General features: G+C 36.5%; 2 protein-coding genes across 2 annotated transcripts; both read left to right on the top strand.

Moving 5' to 3' along the window:
- The first annotated feature begins 6,547 nt into the window (after nucleotides 1-6,547).
- Nucleotides 6,548-23,112, top strand: LOC122056480 (WD repeat-containing protein 44-like). Its single transcript, XM_042618456.1, has 7 exons — nucleotides 6,548-8,087; nucleotides 19,111-19,201; nucleotides 19,318-19,475; nucleotides 19,571-19,622; nucleotides 19,732-19,799; nucleotides 19,916-20,009; nucleotides 22,212-23,112. Exons 1-7 carry the CDS (start codon nucleotides 6,726-6,728, stop codon nucleotides 22,757-22,759), a joined length of 2,373 nt encoding a protein of 790 aa, XP_042474390.1. The 5' UTR covers nucleotides 6,548-6,725; the 3' UTR covers nucleotides 22,760-23,112.
- Nucleotides 23,113-23,887: 775 nt separating this feature from the next.
- Nucleotides 23,888-25,943, top strand: LOC121968281 (54S ribosomal protein L51, mitochondrial-like). The gene is made up of 4 exons (XM_042518721.1): nucleotides 23,888-24,106; nucleotides 24,214-24,297; nucleotides 25,252-25,358; nucleotides 25,553-25,943. Exons 2-4 carry the CDS (start codon nucleotides 24,218-24,220, stop codon nucleotides 25,723-25,725), a joined length of 360 nt encoding a protein of 119 aa, XP_042374655.1. The 5' UTR covers nucleotides 23,888-24,106; nucleotides 24,214-24,217; the 3' UTR covers nucleotides 25,726-25,943.
- Nucleotides 25,944-26,013: the final 70 nt, after the last annotated feature.

Here is a 26,013-nt window from a genome sequence, read left to right on the forward strand (position 1 = left end):
TTCCCTGATCGGTCCGACCGATCCAGGGAGCTCCTGATCGGTCTGGTGACCGATCGGGCGTGCCAAAATGCTGATTTTCGACTGATTGTTTGAAATTTCAGCACTGGAAGTTGGTATTTTAGATTTCTAAAGGATTGAAACTCTCCAAGACATTGTTGGTGCAATGGTCAAGGGGGAGTTGACCTTTAGGGGGAGTTTTACCTATTGGTCAAGCAGGAGTTGACTTTTAGGGGGAGTTTTTCCTCGATTTCTGAGGATGAGTGATATGGGATTATCACTGAGTTGATTGTTGTATTTAGTATCAAGGGAGAAATTAAGGGTTTCAATGAAAGGTATGAGACTTTCATTAGGAAGAAACTCTTTTTGATGTGTGTCAAAAAGGGGGAGAATGTCTAGAGAATGTTCAAGGAAGAACATTGGAATTTGGGGAGAATGCTCAAGGAAGAGCATTGGAGAACTATTGGAAAACCTAAGTTAGATTATCGGGTTAACCTAACTTGATTATGGTTTTTGTCAAACATCAAAAAGGGGGAGATTGTTGGTGCAACCTTAGGTCAAGGTTGACCTGGTTGACCCGACTCGAGTTGACCTGACTCGAGTTATATTTTGATGTGTGACGAGAATAGAGAAGTTGTATCTTGATGTTTGACAGGGATACAAACTTGGGAGATTATGGGTGCAATCTTTGGTCAAGGTTGACCTGGTTGACCCGACTTGAATTGACCTGATTCGGGAAAAGTCCAAACAGGGAACTTGGCAACGGAAAAGTCCAAGTATGGAGACTTGACACGGAAAAGTCCTAGTGAGTGAAGCTAGGCAGTTTGGAAGTCCTGGTGAGTGAAGCCAGGCAGATGGAAAATCCTGGGGAGTGAAGCCAGGTAAAAGTCCTAGTGAGTGAAGCTAGACAGTTTGGAAGTCCTGGTGAGTGAAGCCAGGCAGATGGAAAACCCTGGTGAGTGAAGCCTGGTAAAAGTCCTGGTGAGTGAAGCCAGGTAAAAGCCCTAGTGAGTGAAGCTAGGCAGTTTGGAAGTCCTGGTGAGTGAAGCCAGGCAGATTGGAAATCCTGGTGAGGGAAGCTAGGTGAAAATCCTAGTAAGTGAAGCTAGGTGAAAGTCCTGGTGAGTGAAGCCGGGCAAGGGAAAATCCAAATGGATCAAGGATGATTGGACATCTGGTGTTGGGAAGTCCAAGTAGGTCAAGGGAGTGACAGGATACTTGGCACAAAGGAGAAAGTCCGAGTGGGTCAAAGGGATTGACCGGACACTTGGCGGGGAGTCCTAGCAGGTCAAGGGAGTGACCGGATGCTAAGCATGATGTACCAATAGGTCAAAGTTGACCGGATGTTGGTTTGGAAGGTTTGAGACTTGGTTTGGGTAAAAACCAAGAGCTTGATCGATCAGTGGATCGATCCAGTGATACACTGAGTTATCTGATCGGTCTGGTGACCGATCAGTAACCGATCAGTAGCTTTCTGTGAGAGTTACTGATCGGTCTGGAGACCGATCAGAGACGAGGCCAACTCTCACACAGAGTTGGTTGATCGGTCTGGGGACCGATCAGCCTGAGGCCTGATCGGTCCACAGACCGATCAGAGTCCGATCAGTGCGGCTCTGTGAGATGGCTGATCGGTCTGGAGACCGATCAGCCTAGGTCCTTATCGGTCCCCAGACCGATCAGAACACTCCTAGACCGATCAGGAGTGTGCCTGATCGGTCCAGGCCCTAGCCGTTGCGACACAACGACTAGTTTATGTGTCTTCTTCTTCGTATGTTATATAACAGGTCGAGGGCTATAGGATTTTAGGCAGGCCTCTCTTTTCTTTCTGATCTTACTGCAATCAGAGCTTTGCTGAGCTCTCATTTTCCTGAAGCTTCGTGGAAGCTTCCTTCGGCTGGTTCCTGCTGTTGTAGGTGTTTCGTGAAGTTGCTGCTTCATCCAGTCGACGAGAAGGCAAGCTGTGTTTTTACATTCTTACTGCCTTTGTATTGTGTTGTATCTTTGTACTCCTATCTTGCTATTGCAAGAAATTTGTGGCGAGGTTTCTCCACCCAGAAGGAGTTTCTATTAGCCGATTTTCCGGGGTCTCATCCATCGACGGATTGATAGGCTTCGTCCACCTTACGGACACGCCGAGGAGTAGGAGTTTTATCTCCGAACCTCGTTACATCGTCGAGTTTAAGATTTGCTATTCTTTGTTTCATTTCTACATTGTATTTCCGCTGCGCTAACTAAAATTGTAGGAAGAAACGCGAATTTGGGGTCAGCTATTCACCCCCCCTCTCTAGCCGCTATCCGAAGGTCCTAACACGGACATCTGATGGAAGTTCAAGTGGGTCATGGAGGACCGGACACTTAGCACGAGACAGTAAGTTCAAGTGGGTCAAGGGTGACCGGACACTTGACACGAGGAGAAAAGTCCAAGTGGGTCAAAGGATTAACTGGATACTTGGTGAAGAAGCCCCAATAGGTCAAGGTTGACTGGATGCTAGGCACGAGGAGTTCCAACAAACCACGATTGACCGGATGTTGGAATTGGAGATCCTAGACTTGAGTTAAACAAGTCAAAGGGAAGTCAATTGATCAACCGACTGATTGAACTATGGTTCAATCGATCAACCAATCGATTGAAGGTGTGCTGCGAAGAAGGCTAGCCCAATCGATCAACCGATCGATTGGGAAGTGAAATCGTGAGCACAGAATACTCCCCAATTGATTAGCCGATCGATTGGGCTCCCCAATCGATTGGTCAATCATTTGGGGCAAGTTTTCTCGCGCAGACATGAGAGCACAGAAGAAGGCTGAATCGATCAGCTGATCGATTCAGCCTCCCCAATCGATCAGCCAATCGATTGGGATGTGACCGTTGTGCAGGTAGCGAGCGATGGACGACTGGGATAGCACGGATCTAACATGACAATCAATTGGGTGCATGCACAATCGATTGGGAGCCCTAGACGTGCGAAGTATTTAGCCGTTGGCGAGCTTCTTCTCTGCAACACTTCTCTTCCCCGGTTCACACGATCCTCTTCGACTATCTTTTCGCCAGTTTTTGAAACTTCTTGGGGATAAGTGATGGTGCACTTCCAAGAGTCAAGAGGTGATCTACATCAACAAGAGCAAGCAAGAAAAGGTTTTTATTTATATATTTATGTATTTTCTTCTTATTTGAGTGCATATTGTTGAGAGGAGATTCTACAAGATTTCTCTACATCAACAAGAGTAGTTATCGAGAATGAGAGTTTTATTAGTGGGTGTATGTGTGAGGGTTGGATCCTTAGATTAGTCACCTCTTCTTGAGGTGGATACCAAGTAAATCCTTTGTGTTAGCATTGGAGAGTTGCTTCTAGTTTTATTCCGCTGCAAATCTTCAAGGAGCAAGCAATGAGCTATTCACCCCCCCTCTCTTCTCTCTAGCTAGAAATTGACCCTAACAAAAGCAACACTAAGATCAAGAACTTTTATAATGTATAAGGATAGAAATGACTAAGCTCTCGGAGTAGGGTTGAGTTGGCTAGTGTGAGGTAAAGTTACTACCATAGGGCAAGGGTTCTAATTTCAGCAAAGCCGAGGAAAAAATAAATCCTCCCCCACACTGGTCAACTATAATTTCCCGATTTACCTCCTCATAAATAGTCATGAGGCCGACCGTGTGGGGCCGCTGGAGTGGCAGATTCCATCTTTTACTACCAAGGATAGAAATGATAAAATAGTTGTTAGATTATCGAGATATCAAGCATGTACCTCTCAAAATGAAGAAGGTTTAGAAGATAACTTAAATCTCATACTTTGACAAGATGATGACCCTGTCAGCATACTTAGAAAAATATAAATAAAACATCTAAGACTAATATAAAAGAATAAAATTAAACAAGCTAGTACTGAGGTGTATCCCTTCAACTTAATGAACAAATCAGATAAAGTAATAAGTTCCTTTGGAGATTTAGATGAATATGTATATATACCATCTAAAGTTGCAATTTATCTAATAGAGGATAACTTAGAAGAACTTGAAGCCTTTGACAAGAAACATAAAATTTTTAACCATAATTGGATATTATATTTCGATCAAGATAGAAATATAATAACTCAAAATTTTGAAGATGATATTATAAGTCTCCCAGCATCAACAAAAGGCTTGATGAATGCTAGAGAATCTATAACTACTTCTACTATATATAGTAAAAAATGTCAGAAAGTACTATGGGAACTATGTATTATGAACCAGGGCATCCTCCTAGAAGAAGAATCAATCCATATATTAACAATAATCCTTTAGTTAGAACTATTGGAAAATGAAGGCCACTAGAGGTAACTTTCTTTGGCAAAGACGCAAATGAGATTCTCAGTTGTATGATACTTATTTAGAATAATGAATAGTCTCCGTAAAATGAGATTACCAAGCTAAACATGAACTTGATATAAAAACTTGAGATGCTAAGATCTGAGTAGGTAAAAATTACTTAGGCGATATAACCAGAGTCACCTGAGAAGACTTTAAATTAAACTTTCCAAAAGAAGTCACTGGAATTACCTCATAGGGCAATAACCTTAAATTTTTGTTATGTTATTCATAAACTTTTAACAACTAGGGATGCAAACATGAGGTTAGACATACGACAAAAAGAAGCCATGTAAAATTTAGAACATCTCCAACTCTTTAGTTGGAATTATGTTAAACCATTATGTAATAACTTTTTAGCCCTAACTGCAGTATAAGTAATTATTGCAACCCTACTTTAGGAGAAAAATTATTTAGTAAGCTATTTGCTGGAGTCTTAGGAAAAGAAATACATAAGTCATGGACTAACTTGCGTATGCCAACACTCTATGATAGCATAGGAATGAGGGTATAACATATCCTGACTAAATTTAAAGAAAAATGTATTTACATTCAAATATAAAAATAATAAAAAAACTAATAATGTGGTTTTTATAGCCGGATTTATATATCCTAGCAATACGGGTCTACAAATCAACGTCAACATATAAGGAGAAAACCTATAACTCCTACACCAAAATACAAACTAAAGAAAACAACTATCTTAGGAACAACAGAGCTAAACAGCCTTATCTTAGCAAATAAAATATGTTAGAAAATTCTCAAATCAAAGAAAACTTTTGCTAATACCATAACATGTTTGAATGAATGAACCTAGACACTTATCCTCTGTATGCCCCAATAAAAAAAATCTATATAGCAGAGAAGCCAAATTAGTAGATTATACAAATCTTGACTTAGTAGAAGTATAGTCAGATACATCTGATACATCTTATATTTATTCTATAATATCAGTTGATGACATGGACGAAGTACCTTCTTGTTAAGATTATATATTAGTCAACTCATTTCTTCAACATCCTTACAGATTAATTGAAAAATATGGTGTAAATCATCTTTTTGTCATAATGATTTAACCGACTTGGAAGAATCATACTAGAAGATTGTGACCTAGTGTAACACTAATTTATATCACATAACTTAATAGATTTAATATCTGATCAATGAACATGTCACCGTGAATGAATTACTTAACGAAGGAATTGATAATACGTTCTATTTTGTATGTGGATTTTATCCCTTTTTGTATGTGGATTTTATCCCTTTATACTAAAAATAAGGAACTTGCAAACTTTATAAGAAGCAATGTTGTAATGTTTACTTAGAACAAATCTTTAAAATCACAATTTCTATAGTTCATACGGTTTGACCAGTACACGAAATGTACTACTTGAAACATGAGTCTCACTACTTAAAACTAGACTCAATATGTTAGAAGTTACTCACAAGCGTTAAGCAAAAACTCTATACCTATACTTGTGTCCCTAGGATATAATATAGTTGGGGGTGTATAATTTCATGAATGAGAGATCCAATATTCAATCATTAGAATGTCATTATCTGAGGTTAGTCTTTCGATTATATATTTTTAATTGTATATTTATATTTATCTTTCTTCATATTCGTAGGATCAACTCTAAAGAAATGATTGATGTTATAGTTTCATTTTTTTTTTTATATCTGTAACTATCAACAGACACAAAAGACTTTTGATATAACAATCCACCTAAAATACTGACATAATTTTTAAATATATCCCTAGTATTTGTAATACTGAACGAACCGTTGATGTATGAGTTCAATGCTTGGCCATTAATTTACTCTTCATATTTTTCTAGATAAAGAACTACTAATTCTACCAATTCTCAGTATGTTACCTCGGATTAAAAAGGCTATTCAACTCAACCTTTAGTCAGTACTTAATTTGACGATGTATTAAATTTGTCATCAATATTCATTTAAGATTTTATATTAATTATGACACTTTCAACGACTCCCTTTCTTTTTCATAAATTATGGTTAAACATTTACCATATAAAAAAAAATTCAAAAGACATGACACGATGATTGATGAAGTAGCGGCAGCAGCCAGCAGTCCCGCATGAATGGAGTATGGGCTTATCCAATTTGATTACACATTTACTCGATCACTGTAGTTCTGCATACGTATACGCATACACTACAACCGCACCACTCTCACTCTCTCTCACTCTCTCTCTCTCTCTCTCTCACGCACCAGCACCAGTAACAAAGGCAACAGCTGCCTGCAACAACATATCAAATCCCATCGGTCTTCGATCCCCTTGACCCCCTTCCCCATCCTTCCCTTTCCATTCTATAAAAACCGCTCCCTCCTCCGTTCCCCCCGGTGACCTCATTTGCGGCCATGACCTCGACGACGAGAAATCTTCCGGAGGAAGACTCGGGGGAGGAGAAATTCTACGAGTCCTTGGACCGGATCCTCTCCTCCTGCTCCAATTCCGGCTCCGTCTCCGCCTCCGACGACGAATCCTACACCGGAGGTCACCGTCGCCGCGTCGGACGCCTGCGTCTCCCCCCTCTGCGCTCTCTCGATGTCTGGTTCTCCGAACCGGCCTCCGTCGAGGAGCGCCGCCGACGCCTACTCCGCCATCTCGGCCTCTCCGGCGATCCCGCGCTCTCTCGACCCCGAAGATCTGACGCCGCCTCCTGTAAAATCTCTTCCCCATCCTCCTCATCTGGAGTGGCCTGGCCCGGATGCGACGGCTCCGCGAGCAAATCGCTGTGCCAACAGCGGCAGGTCCCCTCCAAGCCTCCTCTCGGCGTTAGATTCCGTATCCCCGATGCTTCCAAAGGCATTCTTCCGATCGAGGGGGGAGTCGTTCCCAGTGACTCGCGTTTCGTGATCAAGAATCTAGACGACGGGAGGGAGTTCGTGGTGAAGGAGTTACAAGAGGATCGGATGTCGAACACTGTCAGAGAAGTCGGAACAGGACGGCAGCTTACTATGGAGGAGTTCGATATGTGCATTGGGAAGTCCCCCATAGTTCAAGAGCTGATGAAACGGCAGAGCGTGGAGGATGCCACTGACAGCAGTGGCGCCGATTCCCGTAGTTCTGGTAGTGGGGGTTCTGTTGTTGTCAGAAGGTCTGCTGGAGGATGGAGATGGAAAAAAAGGGGAAGTTGGCTTAGAAGCATCAAGAATGTCGCCGAGAACATGGTGGCTAGAGGGCACAACTGCGACCGCAAGCGTAGCGATGACAAAGATAGTTCATCTGAGATGGGAGGGAGATCCAGCTCGGCTACCAATGATAACCTTGATGGTTTAAACGACCTAAATCATTGCCCTGAGAGAATAAGAGTCCGGCAATATGGGAAGTCTCAGAAGGAGCTCAGTGGTTTGTGCATGACCCAGGAAATCCAGGCGCATAATGGGTCCATCTGGAGCATTAGATTCAGCTTGGATGGGCAGTATTTGGCCAGTGGAGGCGAGGACTGTGCCATTCGTGTGTGGGAGGTCTTAGAGGTTGACAGATTTGGCAATTTGGCTACTGATGAAGCCTCACCAGAGATGACATCCACTTTGGCCAGCGCTGACAGAAATCAATGGGATAAGCAGAGAAGAGCAAAGGTTAGGTGCAGTAAGAAATCTGTGTGTTCTCACCCTTTGAAGGTACCAGCGCATATCGTTGCTCTGTCTGAAAAGCCTGTGTGTTGTTTCAGAGGTCACTTAGGTGATGTACTTGATCTATCTTGGTCGACATCTCAGGTATGCCTTCAATTTATTTGGTTAGATTTCTACATACAGATGAAATTTGGTGCCTCTTTGTACTCTGGATCGTGTGAATACAAGGTTTTACTTTTCATAGATAGAAAATAATCTAAGGATTATTGCCTGAACATCTTCTAATTCATTCTCGGGATATCTTAAGTTGAATGGGGTTACAGTCACTGCTGTCAAATCTGGTACGGTAGATCTGACTTGGTAGTTTCTGTGATGGAACTGAGATTCCAAATTAGTTCAATAATATAAGTTCAGGATTCTGAAGGTTTTTCGTTTCCGTTTACTCCTACCATAATATCGTTTAATTATTTCATAGGAGATCTAAAGTTGAATGTAGTTACAGGCACACTGATGAACTTGGTTAAAAAAACGTCATGTGATTTTGTAACTTCTACAATGGAATCGAAATTCAAAATCAGTTCAATATAGATGTGTAGGGTTCTGAGGTTTGCCAGTTTCAGTTTGAACCTTCCGAAGTATCTTCTAGTTCTTTCATGGGTTATCTAAAGTTGAACAAAGTTACAAGTCGACTGAAATCTAAGTGAAAAGCTGTAATGTGATTATGTAGCTGTTAGGACTGATGAGGGCAATGCACTGGATGGCTAGAAGCAGAGATGAATAATACATGATCTGGAAATATGTTTCTTTTATTCTTTATTCTTGTTAACACTTAGCAAGCTCAATTAGACATTAATCCAGTGGAAATAAGAAACATAAGATTATTGCTAACAGACTGAGTTCATGTGGTTTGGATCCACTGGTTCCTACTCTATAGGTTATGCCTCTTTAGTGAATCACTCCTGAATCTTCATTATCTTTTTTCCTTCATGAATGCTTCTCAAAGTGTAGAAACCTCTTGCAAGAATAGAAATACAGGTCGAGGCAAGTAAGACAATTACAAGAATTAGGTTATAAAATAGAACAAGAAGAGTTAAGCTTAATTTTGCCAACCTTTAATGGCTCTCCTTGGTCCTACAAGTTATCTTCATTCAACCTCCACTTTTCTAATCTTCAGTGGAATAGTCAATCGAACCACTTCTTAGTTTCTTCATCGTTTCAGCTCAGTGTTTGGCAACAGACTCTCAATTGACTCACATTAACTTCAGTTGACAGGTAACAACTCCATAGACTTGTGCTAACTGCAGTCACTTGAGCCACTTTATCGCGTAAGTGAAATATGACCAGACTAAAATATGGTCAGTTGATTAGTGTGCTGAGTAAACTAAGGACTTGATTGGCCTAGTTGACTCATGTGTGAGTAGATTGTTCTGTTCAAAGGTTAGAGTCAACTAAGGAGTTGACTGGATCAATCTAATGGTTGAGTCATTGTTTAAGTCGAGAATTACATGAAACTAAATTACACATCTCTCGACTTTCACAAAACACTTAAGAGTTTACTTTTATGACTCTACTTTACTTGCAAGGCCACCAGTTCGTAAGTCTCTTGAATGCACCAAGCCTTCAGCTTGTTCCATGTGTTATTCTTCACTCGTCAACCTTTGTAGTTTGCCTCCTCCTGCTACTTTAGAGTTGATGTAGTTTCGCTTTGCCCAAGTGATTATCTTCCTTCAAGTCCTTGGTCCATCAAATTCACCATGTCTTCGACTCGATCCTCGGAACATACTTCACTCATTCACCTATGTAGTCCACTATTCCAGCTCTTGTCAAAGTTATCATCTCGATGCTTCTCATCTTGTGGCTCCTTGGATGTCTCATACTATTCTTCTTCAATTTCCAACAGATGTTTGAGCCATTGAGCCAATCACTAACTTGGGTACACCAAGTCAAGCTCCACGAGCTCAATGTACCTTTGAACAAATTACTTCACCACTTCATGGGCATGCTAAAAACATAGACAAACCTAACTTAAAAACTTTTCCCAATAAATAAAAAATACTATGGTTGAACATGACCATTTAGGGCAAAATTGCACTAACAATAGCTTCTATCATGAAATTGAGGCCATAAGTGAGGATCCTAAGGTTTTACATTTTCAATTTGCTCTATGTGCCGTGTTACTCAAACTTGAGTACGGATATTTTAAAAAGTTACAAATCTAGATGTCAAACAACAATGTTTTTGAGTGGGAGCAGTGGGATCTAGACCTCCTGCACAGCATATTCTTTCTAAGGTCAGTTTATGTGCATTCTTGCCAAGGTTGAAAGTGTATGTTCACATCATATTGGGCCTAGAGAATCAGTAGATGTAAGTGCTCTCCATTTATTGCTTAGCAATATTACATTTGTAAAAGGAAAACATAGCCTTTTTGTTTAGTATAATCACGTTGTGACTTTTGACCCTGGTTTCAGCCAATAACATAATGGTGGTATGAAGTATCAACTATGTTAATTTGGTTTACTAGAGCATGATCAAAAATGGAATTTGTAGATACACTATGTTGCTGTACCTTTTTTCTTTTCTTAGGAAATATCATCAAGTTTTAGGTTCAACTATTTGGATATTGGCTCTCCATTACTCCATGCAAGCATATATTATTCTTGAACATATCTATACCATTTTAATCACATTTTATCTTTATTGGGGTATGTATATGTGCCTGTATTTTGTTGAAAGTTAGGTTTGGAGTCATGAATGAATGTTACTACTTTGGTATATGATTGTAGATTTTCATTCTTAAATGCCTTATCCAACCTCTGCAACCTGTGTCAAACTTTCTGTATAGATTTGATCTAGTGGATAGTTAACAAATCCTGCCTAGAAGGTTGATATGGAGACTGTCTGGTGGATAGTTATTGGATTATAACATTGGTGGACCTGTGGGTTGACTAGATAAAGTAACATCATTATCATTTGGGAACAACTATGTGTAGCCCAATGTTGAGAGTGCTATAGGTGATAAGTGTAGCCTAATAAAGGATAAAATTAATGACAATAAGGTTAATTTGTCACAGAAATTCAACAGTACACTGACTTGAATGAATGAATGGCTCTTCATTAAACTAAATGCAAGTCTATATCATCCTCGAACATGTCCACACTATTTTATCTTTGTTTTATCTTTATTGAAGTTACACCTAATTGTTACCCTGTGTTTTTTTTTTCAGTTTTCTTTTCTTAGTTAATTTTAGAAAATAATATATGTTTGTGTGTGTATATGTATGTATTTTGTTGAAATTTAGGCTTGAAATTTTGATATATAATTGTAGATTTTTCATTCTTAAATACCTTAACCAACCTATATAAGTGTACCTATTTAATGACTTGAATGAATCAATAATCTACAGTGTGCCATATTGATAGGGGAGGCTATAAAAGACTATTATTAACTAAAAGAAAAGATATTTATATCCAATAAGATAGACTTAATTGGCCATATTTATTAAATACAGACCTCATAGATAATAGTATATATGTAGAACGATTGAAGTGAATTTAGTTGGGATTAAAAAAGTATTTTTGTTATAACATGGTAACTGACTTGTAAAGTGGTTACTGAAATTGTATTGTCTCAAATTTTTGATAATGTTAGTCAGTTTGGCAAAGTTTTAAATAGCATATGTAAATAATTAAAGAGAAGTCACTGTATAGCATATATATATGGTATGCAGGTATATAATGATACATATATCGACGATTAGATTTTTTTTTTTCAAAAACTGATTAATAAATAAATCATGTAGTCTACCTAAAGAGTTCAAAACATTGATATATAGAAACATGTCTTATTTAAGATGAAAATATATATCAAAATGACGTCTCCATTGAATTACTCATTCTTTTGTTTTCTATAAAGATGGGAATTTAAAATATTGGTTAGGTTAGAGAAATCTTCTTTTGTTGATTGCCGCAGAAGGTCAACTACATCTTTCATTTGATGTTCTATAAATGGTGGATTTAAATCTCATGCCATATCAACCGATACAAGAGATACATTACAAATGTATGTTAAGATCAATTCATGGTTATAGAAGAATACTTGATATTCTTGTCTATGTAGTTAGATATAGGATGATATCAACAATACAATACATGGCTCAATGCCTACAATACTAAGATTGATAGGGAAAATATAAAATTTGAACTTTTAATGGAGGTAGTAGATATGATGATTAGGAGAAGAATTAGTATTTTGTGTGTACAAGAGACAAAATGGACAGGCGAGAAGGCAAAGATGATAGAGAACTCGGGTTTTAAGTTATGATACACTGGAAAGAGTAAAGCAAGAAATGGAGTGGGTATTATTGTAGATAGTTTGTTAAAGGATGAAATTGTAGGAGTAGTTAGAAAAGAAGATAGAATTATAGCCCTTAAGATAATAATGGCGAAAGAAATTATGAACATAATTAGCGTATATGTACCACAGGTAGGATTAGATGAAGCTACCAAATCAAGGTTTTGGGAGGACTTAGATGAAATATTACAAAATATTCCACAAAATGAAATGATTTTAATAGGAGGTGATCTAAATGAGCATGTCAGAGTGAAAAATGAGGAATTTGAGAGAGTACATGGGAGTTATGAGTTTGGAACGAGGAATGAGGAAGGGAAAATTATATTAGATTTTGCAATAGCATATGACCTTATATTAGCTAATACGTTTTTTAAGAAAAGAGAAGAACACTTAGTCACATTCAAAAGTGGGAATAATAAATCGCAAATTGACTTTCTTATGGTTAGGAAGAAGGATAGAAAGATTTGTAAAGATTGCAAAGTCATTCTTGGAGAAAGCTTAACTATCCAACATAAGTTAGTAGTGTTGGATATACGCCTCAAACATAGTATCAATAGAAAGAAAATATATACGATTCCTAGAATTAAGTGATGGAAGTTAAAGGATGGGAAGCAAAATATATTTAAGGAGAAGGTAGAAGTACAAGCATTAGGTGAAATATATGGTGACTCTAATACAACATGGGATAAGATGGTATCAAAGTTGAAAATAATAGCTAAGAGTGTACTCGGTGAGTCAAAGGGACATGTACCATTAAGTAAAGAATTTTGGTGATGGAATGAGAAAAGTACAAGAGAAAGTGAAGGAAAAACGAATAGCTTATAAGGAATTATATATTTGTAAGAACGAGGAAAACTTAAAAAAATACACAATAGCCAAGAAAGAAGCTAAGAAAGTAGTGAGTGAAGCAAAAAATGAAATTTTTGAACGATTATATCAAAAATTGGATACAAAAGAAGGGGAAAGAGATATTATAGAATAGCTAAAGTGAGAGAAAGGAAAACAAGAGATCTTAGCCAAATAAAATGTATTAAAGATGAATGTAATAGGGTATTAGTAAACGATGGAGAAATAAAAGGGCGGTGGAAGAGGTATTTTCATCAACTTTTTAATGAAGGTTTAGGTGACCAACTTAACTTAGGTAATTTAAGTAGATCAAATAAGTATAGAAATTTTAATTTTTATCGTAAAATTCAAACTTAAGAAGTAAAACAAATTTTAAATGAGATGCACAATGGAAAAGTCATTGGACCAGATGATATTCCGATAGAGGTATGGAAGTGCTTAGGGAAACAAGGTATTGAATGACTTACAAAATTATTTAACATGATATTGAAAACGAAAAAAATGTCTGATCAATGAAGGATAAGTACTCTAGTTCCCTTATATAAGAACAAGGGAGATGTACAAAATTGTGCAAACTATAGGGGTATTAAACTAATGAGTCATACTATGAAACTTTGGAAAAAAGTAATAGAAAAAAGATTAAGGAAGGAGACGACAGTGACAGAAAATCAATTTGGATTTATGCCGGGAAGGTCGACAATAGAAGCTATACATCTTCTTAGACAATTAATTGAAAAATATCGGGAGCAAAAACAAGATCTACACATGGTGTTCATTGACTTAGAAAAGGCTTATAATAGAATCCAAGAGAAATTATATAGAGAATTTTAGAAAAGAGAGGTGTTAGCGTAACATATATTGAACTAATTAAGAATATGTATGAGGATGTAACGACCAAAGTAAAGACTTCAGGCGGAGTAATTGAAGCATTTCCAATAAAGATAGGGTTACATCAAGGATCAACTCTAAGTCCCTATCTTTTTACACTAATTATGAACGTACTCACCGCGCACATTCAAGACACAGTACCGTGGTGCATGTTGTTTGCAGATGATATTATTTTGGTAGATGAAACACGTGAAGCAGTAAATGCTAAACTATAATTTTGGAGGGAAACACTAAAAGGGAAAGGTTTTAAGCTTAGTAGATTAAAGACAGAATATATGGAATTTAAGTTTAGCAATATTAGAAGTAATGAAACAATTGTTAAGATAGGAGAGTACGAGTTGTCCGGAACCGAGAGATTTAAATATTTAGGATCATTTTTGCAAAATGATGGAGGGATTGAGAGAGATGTCTTACATAGAATACAAGCAGGATGAGTGAGATGGAGGGGAGCGTCGAGTGTTTTATGTGACCATAAAGTACCTCTTAAATTTAAAGGTAAGTTCTATAAAATCGTAATTAGACCTGCTATGTTATATGGAGCTGAATGTTGGGCTATGACTCGAGCACATGAGCAGAAGATGAGAGTTGCAGAGATGATGATGTTAAGGTGGATGTGTAGACATACGAGGATGGACAAAATAAGAAATGAGAGCATTAGAGAGAAAGTCGGAGTTGCGTCTATTGAGGAAAAACTCCGAGAGACACGTTTAAGATGGTACGAACATGTACTTAGACGACCAATAAATGCTCCAGTTAGGCGATGTGAAACTATGATAAACATGCATATCAAACAAGGAAGAGGAAGACCAAAAAAAACTTGGTTAACAACAATAAAACAAGATAAAATTTATTTAAATATAGATGATGATATAATAGGAGATAAAGCTCAATGGCGTAAAATGATCCATACAGCCGACCCCACCTAGTGAGAAAAGGCTTGGTTGTTGTTGTTGTTGTATCAAACCTAACATACAAGCATGGTAAAAGCCAAACATACAAGGAATTATATTCTTTAGTCAGCTCAAAATTTATTAGTTAAATAACTATTAGTTTACTATGCTATCAGTCTAAGAATGCTAGTCATCTAGATGACCTCCACGAGCGCTTCCCGATTTACTTGGTGGTCGTTGGGAAACTTCCATGGGACTGGTTACCTCCACCTCCAGGATTCTTGGATTACAAAAAAAATGCTATTATGTTAGAGAAATTTTGACTAAAATGTAATGCCATATTCCAAGTTTCAAATACTACTTCCTACATAATTGTAACATGGTAATGAGAAAATGCTCACATATTTGTTTAGATTAATATTCAAGGAAAATGAAGAGGCTACATTAAATAAAACAAAAATAAATATGTGTATTAACAGCAAATATAAACTGAACTAAGATATCATTTCTTTGCTTATTGCGAATTCATTTTTATTTTTAAGCTTGACTCAAGCTCACACATTTTTCAAACATTCCCTTGCTTTAATTTTTTTTTTTCCTTTGGGCCTTTGGTTTCACTTCATGTCTGAGGACTTATCCTCTTTTCTTTCTGAGAACTTATTTTGACTTTAGCTACACTCCGGGTTAAAGGTCTTACGTTTTTTTTTTCCTTTTAGGATGCCTTTTTGGACCCTTGGTCTTAATAGATCTGAAAACTTATGTTTTTTTTATTTGAAGATGTCTCTTTGGTTTCCCTTCATTTTTTTTAAGACTTATGCCCTTTTTTCCAGTATGCCTTTGAAGACTTGTGGTCTTATTAGATTCAAGGACTTATGTTTTTTTATTCCTCCAAGATGCTCCTTTGGTTTGTTTGGCTTCAAATTGGGTTTAACTTTTGTGATGCCTCATGTGAGTCTCTTCTTAAGTGCAAGGACTCATGCCTTTTCTTTCAAGACTTGGTATCATTGGCTTCACTTTATGTTTGAGAACTTGTGCCTTTCATTTTAGGAAGCCTCCTGGGACAGCTCTTTTTATATCATTTTCTTAATTCTTTTAGAATGCCTCCTTGCACCTGTGATTTCACTCCTAGTCTAAGGACTTATATCCTTTCCTTCCAAGATACCTCTTGTGACCCTAGTCTTTAGATCTGAGGACTTTCTCTTTTATGTCTCTTTGAATCTTCACTTCACTTTATGTTTGACAATTTATGTCCTCTTTTAGGGTGCCTCTTGGGTTGCTTGGTCTTATTGTATCTGAGAATTTATTTCCTTTTCTTTCAAGATGCCTCATTGGTTCTTTGATTTTACATTGAGACACCTCTTGGGACACTTGGTTTTAGATTCAAGGACTTGCTCTTTTCTCTCATGATGCCTCTTTGAATCTTTTACTACTGGTCTATCCAGTCATGTCCTTTTTCTTTTTTGGACGTCTCTTGGGATCCTAGGTCTTCGTATATTTGAGGATTTATTCCCTTTTCTTTTGAGATGTCTCATTGACTTTTTAGATTCACATTGGGACAACTCTGGTACCCTTGGTCTTAGATCCAAGGACCTGCTCTTTTCTTTCAGGATGCCTTTTTAAATCTTTCACTTCACTTCATTGTCTGAAAACTAATGTTATTTTCTTTTATTTCTTTTTCTGCAAAAAGGTCATACGCTTACCCCAGGCGCTCTACACGGTCAGTCCCACTACTATCTATAGAGAGATAAATCAGGAAATCGAGCAGGCCACCATATGGGAGGATATTGCCGTCGGCTTCTCCAGGAATCGACCCTTGTCCATTTCCGCAAATCTACCATGTGGTGACCAACTCGGCTATGCGCTGAGGGCGATGTTCTTTTCTTTTATGATGCCTCTTGGGATAGTTGGTCTTCTTATATCCAAGGATTTATTCCCTATTCTCTCAAGATGACTCATTGACCAAGGATATAAATTTCGTTCCGTGCCGGGCGGAACGGGTGAAACTTACCGTTCCGCCCGCACACCGAAACCGACACCGGCATTCAGAAGGTTTCAAAGCTTACGGTTGGCCTCAGAGGTGGCGCGTGAGCCCTGCGACCGCTGAGGAGGCGTCGTGCGAGCCCCGCAACTGCGGCGAAGTCGTCGCGCGAGCCCCTTGGTCGTGGCAGACTCGTCACGTAGCACCGTGGCGGTGGCGGCGGGCTCGTCGCGTGAGCCCCGCGGCTGTAGTGGAGTCGTTTCACGAACCCTGCGGTGGTGGCGAGGCTGCAAGGCGAAGGCGGCGGCGAGGCGAAGTGGCGACTGCGGCGCAATTGCGAGGAAAGAGGAAAAGTTAGGTTTTATAAAATGTTTTAATTATATTATATATATAATACTTAATTTCTAATTAATTATTGTAATTATATATTATATAAATTAATAATTAATTAAATAAACACTTAATTAATTAATATAATTATAATGCATATTTTTATTAAAAATATAAAAAATTAAAATAAAAAATAGATAATTTATATAATATATAGTTATATAATTTAAAATAATTTTTAAAATAAACTTTAAATTGTTTTTTTATAAATTTAAAATAGATTAAAATTTTATAAAAATATTTAAAATAATTTTAAAATTTTATAAATAATTTTAAAAAAATAATTGTTAAATTTTTTAATAATTATATAAATTTTTTTAAATAAATTTGATTTTAGAATTCAATATAAGCTCTATATATATATACACACACTTTAGAATATTTATGAACTATAATTATATATTATATAAATTAATAAATAAATAATTTATATAATTATTAAATATATATTATGATCTTTATGTTAATTTATATAATTATTATAGATAATAATTTTTTTTAACTTATAAGTAAGATTTGGAACCATGAATATTAACATATTCAGCTCTCTACATTTTAGATTTTCGGTTCCTATCGTAACACATATTTGCTGATATGAATGTCTGATATTTACGTGTAGGAAATACTTTAGATTACATATTCTTTATTTTAGAAGTTTTGAGAAATGTATATGGTTAAGTTACATAAAACTAATATAACAACAATCAAGCCTATATATATATATATATATATATCGAAACCCTATCGGTACGGCACGATACGATACCGAAACCATATCGTTCTGGTCTAGGACCGAAACCTCGGCACGGGTCGAGATTTTAAACCTTGTCATTGACTCTTTGGTTTTGATGACTTATGCTCTTTTCATTCAGCATACCTCTAATCACACACTTGAATATATCTTTGATCACACAACTCAATTCAAATGTCTTGGTTATTAATTGGCCTTTGGTAATGAAGAATGAATAGGAGTTCAGGATAATAAGATACTCTCTATATACAGGTAATACTCACATCTCACTGTGGATGCATGATTATTAACTCGTGGTTCAGAACCAAGGATTTCTTGTAATCAAACTTGAAAAACAATATCAATCAAGATCAAGTTTCATCCAGCTAGTAGCTAATTTATATAGGTGGTAGGTGTAACATAAATATTTGACTTAACTATCAAAAAACATTTGCAATGCTTGCAGCCATAGGAATCTGGTTAATTGAGCTTACATATATTGTGATATCTGAATATATGAACAATGAAGGGATGCCCATGCCTTTGTACTTATCTAGAAGGATAATGGTACTTTAATTTGATTAAAATAATGTCATTAATAATGCATGTATCTAAAAACATTTGTCCCTATGTCAACTTGGTCCAGTAACAGATCAAAAAATAAAATAAAATAAAATAAAAAAGAACCCTAACTTGAAGTTAACTGGAAGTGACTAAGATCTAGAGTCCAGACCAAATCATATGTTGAGAGGCTGAATTTACTCGCGCCTTCAATTGGATTCAGTGAAGTTTATTTTCGCTAGAGCAACAATGATATTTGATTATTTGTAGCAATATTTTACTAATTGGGTATTATTAATGCCATTATAATGGCACTATTGAGGTAATCAAATGCTTGAAGTATAAAATTATTTTGGTTTCTCCCTTCTTCCTTTGCTTCTATCTCTCTCCTTTCCGCACCATTCAACAGACTTTTTGAACTGTTCTTGTTTGCTCTTTTTCTATTTAGTTTCTTTGGAGTACTTGTTCTAGAAGGTACTAATCTGTACGTTCATTACTATTTACTATTTCTGATCTCACTATCTACATTTCAGTTTTTGCTTTCCTCTTCAATGGATAAAACGGTCCGACTTTGGCACATGTCCAGTACTTCCTGCTTAAAAGTATTCTCACATAGTACATATGGTAAAATCCAAATTATGTTTACCAATCTATCATTTTACCTCTTTTCTTCAAATTGCATCTTGTTGTGTTGACTTGCTTATTTGGTCATCATGTGTTTGGATTTCATTGTTATGCAGTGACATGTATCCAGTTCAATCCTGTTGATGACCGATATTTCATCAGTGGATCCCTCGACAACAAGGTGAGGATATGGAGTATTCCAGATCGGCAAGTTATTGATTGGAAAGATTTGCATGAGATGGTCACTGCTGCTTGTTATACGCCTGATGGACTGGTATATGTACCATGTTACACTAAGTATTTGATTTTAAATTTACTTTATGTTTGTTCTTAGTATTTAATTTTTTCACATTTTTTTCCCATTTGAAGGGTGCTCTAATTGGTACACATAGGGGAAATTGCCACTTGTATGATGCATCGGGTATGAAGCTATGGGCGCTCATATTATTATGTTTGAACTTACCCTTAGCAAGCTGGTTAGCGTTTTCAATTTTACCAGTGGTTTATAATTTGGATTTCTTCATCTTTAGATAGCAAGCTTATTCAGAAGAGTCAAGTAGATCTGAAAAACAGAAAGAAGAAAATCACTGGTTTCCAGGTATTTTCCCCCTTTTTGTGGGATAATAGATTGCTTAAGGAGTTTACTGGGTTTCATTTAGTTTTGAAGTTTGAAATAAGTTATGGCCAACTTTTCATATCAGTTTCATTCAACAGTTTGCTCCTGGAAATCCATCAAAGGTACTAGTAACATCTGCAGATTCGCAAATTCGAATTATTCATGGTGATGAACTGGTCCACAAGCTTAAAGGTATAAGTGTTGTTCCTCTCACTTGTTCTTTGTTAAGTTCTAAGTAATGCCTATGCTAAATTTATACAGATTCCTTTACTCTTCTAATCACGTATCAAGACAATCTCACTATCTCATAACTGTTTTAGTATTCCAAAGTTCTTTGATATATTCTATATGGCTTGGTGAGGTGTTACTATGTTTACGATCTTCATGATAATCTCTTAAATAGTCAAAAGGACCTAAATGAGGATTGTATTCTTGAGATACATACATTACTTTCCTATACAGGTCCATCTAGCAAAACAATTCTTTTGGAATATATTTATTACCTTTTGTTTAGATGGATTTGTCCCACATATTTCATTCATGTCTAATACTTCTACTCATCTTACTTTGTGCATCTATTTCATATTAATTACATTTTGTGGCAATCAAGCAATTCATTTTTTTTCTTATTAGTCTAAATATTGTGTCAATAATCTGCAATAATTGAGATATAATATCTACAGGTGCAACGTAACATCTTTTCTCTTCTATTAAATTGATAATTTTATCTTTAAATGCTTAAGTTCAAACATGGCCTATATTCAATATTAAATTGAATTCTTCAACGGATAATATTATGATGCCAGCAATAGCAACAGTCATACCATAAACTTGAGGTTTGGGGCTTTTATTTGATAGTTAACTGGTCATGTTTATGGTGATTGACTGACTGAATATTTAAGGGATACAAGTGCATGTTAGTTGTATGACTACTTTTTGTTACGTATTAATCATTTTAGTGCTTATTAAAGTAGTTAAGAATATTACAACAACCACCACCACCAAGTCTTATCCCACTAGGTGGGTTCGGCTATATGGATCATTTTACGCTATTAAGCTCTTATCTCCTATTATATTATCATCTATACTTAAATAAATTTTTATATTGTTTTATTGTTGCCAACCAAGTTTTTTTGGTCTTCCTCTTTCTCGTTTGATGTACGTGTTCGTCGTAATTTTACATCGCCTAAGTGGAACATTTATTGATCGTCTAAATACATTCCCCGTACCATCTTAAATGTGTCTCTCGAAGTTTTTCCTCAATAGATGCAACTCTAACTTAACATCCTCATCTTTACAACTCTTATCTTCTGCTCATGTGCTTGAGTTATAGTCCAATATTTAACTTCATATAACATAGCAGGTTTCCTTTAACTTTTAAAGGTACTTTGCGATCACATAAAACATTCGACACTCTCTTCCATTTTAACCATCCTGCTTGTATTCTATGTAAAACATTTTTTTTCAATCCCCCCATCGTTTTGTAAAAATTATCCTCAATATTTCAAGCTCTCAGCTCCAGGCAATTCGTTATCTCCTATCTTAATCGTTGTCTCATTACATCTAATATTGTTAAACTTAAATTCTATATATCCTGTCTTTATGCTACTAAGTCTAATACCTTTCACTTTGAGTGTTTTCCGCTAAAATTCTAGCTATAACTGTTTTAAATTAGAAAGTTCATGTATACATCTATGAATATTTCAAGTTTAGATAGCAGATTATAGTTAAAATCATGAAAGTTGTGTTATTCTAAGCATTTCAACTAATGGATTATGTATATTTACTATAAATATGACTAAATTTCAGCCAAAATTGCAATTACAGAATCTTGCATAGGCTAATTATGTTATGAAACTCTTAACTCATCATATGATCATTGCTTACATTTGCATGACCATCAATTTTCATTGTTAGTAGATTCTCTTCCGCCATTGAAATGTCAAAACTGTAAGTTGGATTTGAAGTAGCAGATTCAATCACTGATCAGAATGATTCTATGTTGGTGTCAAATTTTGTTGACACTATAGAGATAGGAACAGGTTAGTCATGTTAGCCTAGTGGAGAGGAGGTAGAGGATGCCCAGATGAAGAGTGATTGTGCTTTGATACTTTTGTGCAGTTGCTGGTGATGTGAATGGTGTGCTTAACATGATGCCTTGCTACACTATTCCATGTCTCACCGTGTCCCAGGAACTATACATCTGTCCTATTTTATGATATGGTGGGAGATTGAAACTGTTTCTTCACCATCTTAAATGCCAAGTTTCAGTGGTTCTTAATTAAATAATAATCTGTTTATATTGCAAAGCTATTAAATGCACAAACATTTGGAAAGAAATTCCTTTGTATGTGTGTTATCTTTTAAGAGTCATGTGTTGCTCTTCTTTCCTAGGTTTTCGCAACACAAACAGCCAAATATCAGCCTTCCCAACAGCCGACGGGAAACATGTGATATCTGCTAGTGAAGATTCTCACATCTATGTATGGAGATTTGATGATTCTCAAACACAAACAAAAGGCAATGCGACCACCACTCAATCCTACGAATATTTCCACTGTCGGGGTGTGACTGTGGCTGCTCCTTGGCCAAACACCAGTTTGCAAAAGATGGCGAGAACTTGCCCCAACAACCAAGCAAATGTTGCATCAGTAGGAGAAAGTGACAGGCTTCGGCTTTCAGATCCTCAGTTTTGCCAACGCATCAATTCTCACCAGAATGGTGCCACTGGCAACTCAAACTGGTTTAACGATAAGGTCACAGCGACTTGGCCTGAAGAGCTTATGACGCCCAATAAGCAGAGCCCTAAATGTAATGGTGATTTGTGCAACGGAGGAACAGCAGCACAAAGCTGGGAAGCCTTTGGATTGGTGATCGTAACTGCAGGTGTGGGTGGTGAAATAAAAACGTATCAGAATTTTGACTTTCCCATCCATTTGTGAAGCTTCTGTATCTATATGGAGATGGCTTCACTCGCTCAGATGTTGAGGCTAGCTGCGGTGCTTATAGGTGTCGTTGTTCCCTTCTCAGTAGCTGATACCAAATAACTCTGAATACTGAATCCATTAGTCATTTTATAAAAAAACTACTCAGCCACAATAGAGATTTCTTATCCCACGTTCATATTTTATAGGGTGGGTAGAATGTAGTAAGATGGTACAGCGCCCATGCACGCATTTCTCTCTAAATTATTATCCACCGTATCCTTAATTATTGTAAACTGAAACAATTACGTACAGGGCAGTGACGAGACTGTTGTAGATGTGGCAAAGTGTTATTTTGGGGTTAATTATCACACCCGGTGCATCCCATTAAGATATTAAATTATAATTTTATTTTATCCTTGGCATAGTATAAATATTTTTTTTTACATTTATTTATTTATAGTATTATCTTCATGAACGTATTATAATCCTCTGAACTAAAAAATAGTTAAGGCTTGCATCCATCAAAATCTAAATAAAATGGCATTTCTAGAAAAGAGTCTTCGATTTCTTCCCTTTCTAAATCAATTCTACTTAACTAAAAACAAGTAATACAATCTAAATAGTGTGGCCAAAGACAAAGCATTAAAGAAAAAGTGCTTCCTTCGTCAAACAAGGAAGCAAAGAGAGTTAACAGATCAGGCTATGGCACACTATATACCATCGTTAGTAAATGTAGAATAATTGTCCATTATAATTGAATTAAATCATATTAAGTTGTTTTATATTATCTTTTTACCTACTCAATAAAATTGAATAAATTTATAGACTGCACTATAAACTTATATCTATACGTTATAATTATTTAATTTTATTATCAAATTATAAAAATTATAGCTCAAATTTTAAATGAGCGGAAGTGAATTTAAGACTTCGTTTACATCGGAGGTAGATAGAGAGAAGAGAGGGAATAAAAAGAAAAAAAAGGAAATGAAAAAAAAAGAGAGGAAAAATTCACTTAATATATTCTTTCTTAAAGTTTTTTATCAAGATAAATTGTTGTGCAATTTATTTATTTTTTCATTCATCTTATTGGGTAAACACGCATAAATCAGATCGGGTATATTTTTAAAGGCTCAACAGATGCACTTGATACTGGACCCGAGATAGGCCCAGGGCCGTGAAACCCTAACAAAGTGTTTTCCTATCTTTTTGTCATCCTCGTGAGCCCCGAAGTCATCATCCCAACGCCGCCACGCACCGGCGACACTCCCGCTACATCCGGAGTTTCCACTTCCGTTGAGCAACCAATCTTTCTCCGGAAAGCATCTGGGATATTGTATCGGTGACAAGCTAAATATCTACGTACGGAATGCCTTGGCTTGATTTGTTTTTTCTTATAATCTTATTGTTACGTCTATGAAATACTTCTGATTAAATTAAATGACCCTTTTTTTCTGATCAAACTTTAGCAAGATGGCACTGCGAGGTGTTTGGCAACTTCAGAAGCTGATAGTGAGCTATTGTGATTGGGGAGGAAGTAGCAGGGGGATTAGGTATAATTCTTATTGTTTTTTTCCCACCAAAGTTATTTGTTGCATGAGTCCATGTAAGTCAAGTTCACCTTTCCTTGCACCTTGTCAATATCATATCTATTTCATGTAGCTTACATTTTTTTTTTCACGGTAATATATCCAGATCCATGTTTGCAGTGCTGCAAGTTTTGGTTGAGCTTGTGAGTTTTACGTGTGTGCGATTCCTGAATTCATGATGATGTGGTTTTTATTAACGACGTATTTACATTCCTTCCTATCTATTTATTCACTTTCATCCCTTTCAAATGTTAATGTGGTATAGATTCATGTTGATTCATTATATTTTCAGTTGATTCATGGGTGTTTTTTATGCATTGTTAGATCTGTTCATTGGGAATTTGATAAGTTTGGCACTTGTCAATCTCGATAACAATACTGTTGTATCATAGTTTACAATGGTTCCTTTATTCATCTTAAGATTCTTGAGTCTATTTTAGAAAGAAACTCTAGCTCATTGGCTGCTGCTTTTTTCATGGCTACGTTAACAGGCCAAGAATATTTAATAGATTTTTTGGTGTCCTTTGACCAATTTGTGGTTTCTAAACTCTAAACTTTTGAATTACTAACTATTGGATTAGCATATTCCCTGCCATTAATCATTTCCTTCCATCACAATCTTTTTGCAACAAAGCTTTTTCCGAGGCTACTATGAATTAGGACCTTGCTCAGATTTGAACATCTCTATGCCGCTCTTGGGATACTTTCTTGTTATTGTTGTTTTGAGATACTTTCGAGGAACACACTTTGTTATTCGCTTGCTTCCATTTTTTCATCATCTCAGTGGGCATTGTATCATTCACTCTGATACTCACATTCACAGTTGGCAATATTAATCCTATGATTTCATAATATGGTAGAATGTCTGTTTTCCTTGATTGTGTGTTTCGATATTGACCAGATTTAGGCAATTGACAGGGCCTTTATGGAAACACATTTGCCAACCTTCAAGGAAAAGAATCCTCAGCTAGAGGTAGTTACAGAGATCATTCGCAATCAACATCCTCACCTGAAGGCCTTCTACAGTAAGAAAATTCTTTGCTTTTAGCACTCTGTACATGCACAAACATGAGCTGAGACTTTTTCTTTCTGGTGGCTTCCACATAATTTGGTTCAATCAATTAGCTTGAAAGAACTCAAATTAATTATTTGGATTCAACGAACTAAACATCCTCTATTTTTATGTTTGCCAAAGATATAATACTTCACTAGCTTACAGAGAATCATAGAGAACGAGTGGTCTGTGTGAGAAATTTAACACCGGAGGACGTTCTGCTGCATGCCACCAGACTAAGGAATGCACTGGGAAGGAAAGTTGTGAAGCTGAGAACAAGGCATGTCACAAGGCAACCCAGTGTTCAAGGAACATGGACGACTGCGCTCAAATTCTAGGTGGGTGTCTTTTTATTGTGTTCTTTTTGCGATAAAATGGTGTCGAACTTAACGACATTATCATCCATTTTTATACGGTCATGGAGTGGGATTCCTGCATAAACTTGTGAGATAATTGCGAATGACTAGTCATAATCCAGTCAGATAGCTTTTCTCTGTCAACATTTGCAAGTATCTAATTTAGTTAATGCGACGGAGAAGGATAAACTACTAGTTAATTTTTGTATGTTCGTGCACTAAATTACTTATTAAGGAGGATAGTTAAAAGGATGATCCATTTTAGATTAC

This window comes from Zingiber officinale, chromosome 3B (assembly GCF_018446385.1).
Source record: "Zingiber officinale cultivar Zhangliang chromosome 3B, Zo_v1.1, whole genome shotgun sequence".
Classification (NCBI taxonomy): domain Eukaryota; kingdom Viridiplantae; phylum Streptophyta; class Magnoliopsida; order Zingiberales; family Zingiberaceae; genus Zingiber; species Zingiber officinale.

What these genes read in the sequence shown, in the direction of transcription:
- LOC122056480 (XM_042618456.1), top strand. Translation starts at nt 6,726, where the DNA reads ATGACCTCGACGACGAGAAATCTTCCGGAGGAAGACTCGGGGGAGGAG. An exon ending in ATTCTCACATAGTACATATG is followed by an intron (nt 19,202 to 19,317) that starts GTAAAATCCAAA and finishes ATTGTTATGCAG; the next exon opens with TGACATGTATCCAGTTCAAT. An exon ending in CCACTTGTATGATGCATCGG is followed by an intron (nt 19,623 to 19,731) that starts GTATGAAGCTAT and finishes CTTCATCTTTAG; the next exon opens with ATAGCAAGCTTATTCAGAAG.
- LOC121968281 (XM_042518721.1), top strand. Translation starts at nt 24,218, where the DNA reads ATGGCACTGCGAGGTGTTTGGCAACTTCAGAAGCTGATAGTGAGCTAT. An exon ending in GGAAGTAGCAGGGGGATTAG is followed by an intron (nt 24,298 to 25,251) that starts GTATAATTCTTA and finishes GGCAATTGACAG; the next exon opens with GGCCTTTATGGAAACACATT. An exon ending in TCACCTGAAGGCCTTCTACA is followed by an intron (nt 25,359 to 25,552) that starts GTAAGAAAATTC and finishes ACTAGCTTACAG; the next exon opens with AGAATCATAGAGAACGAGTG.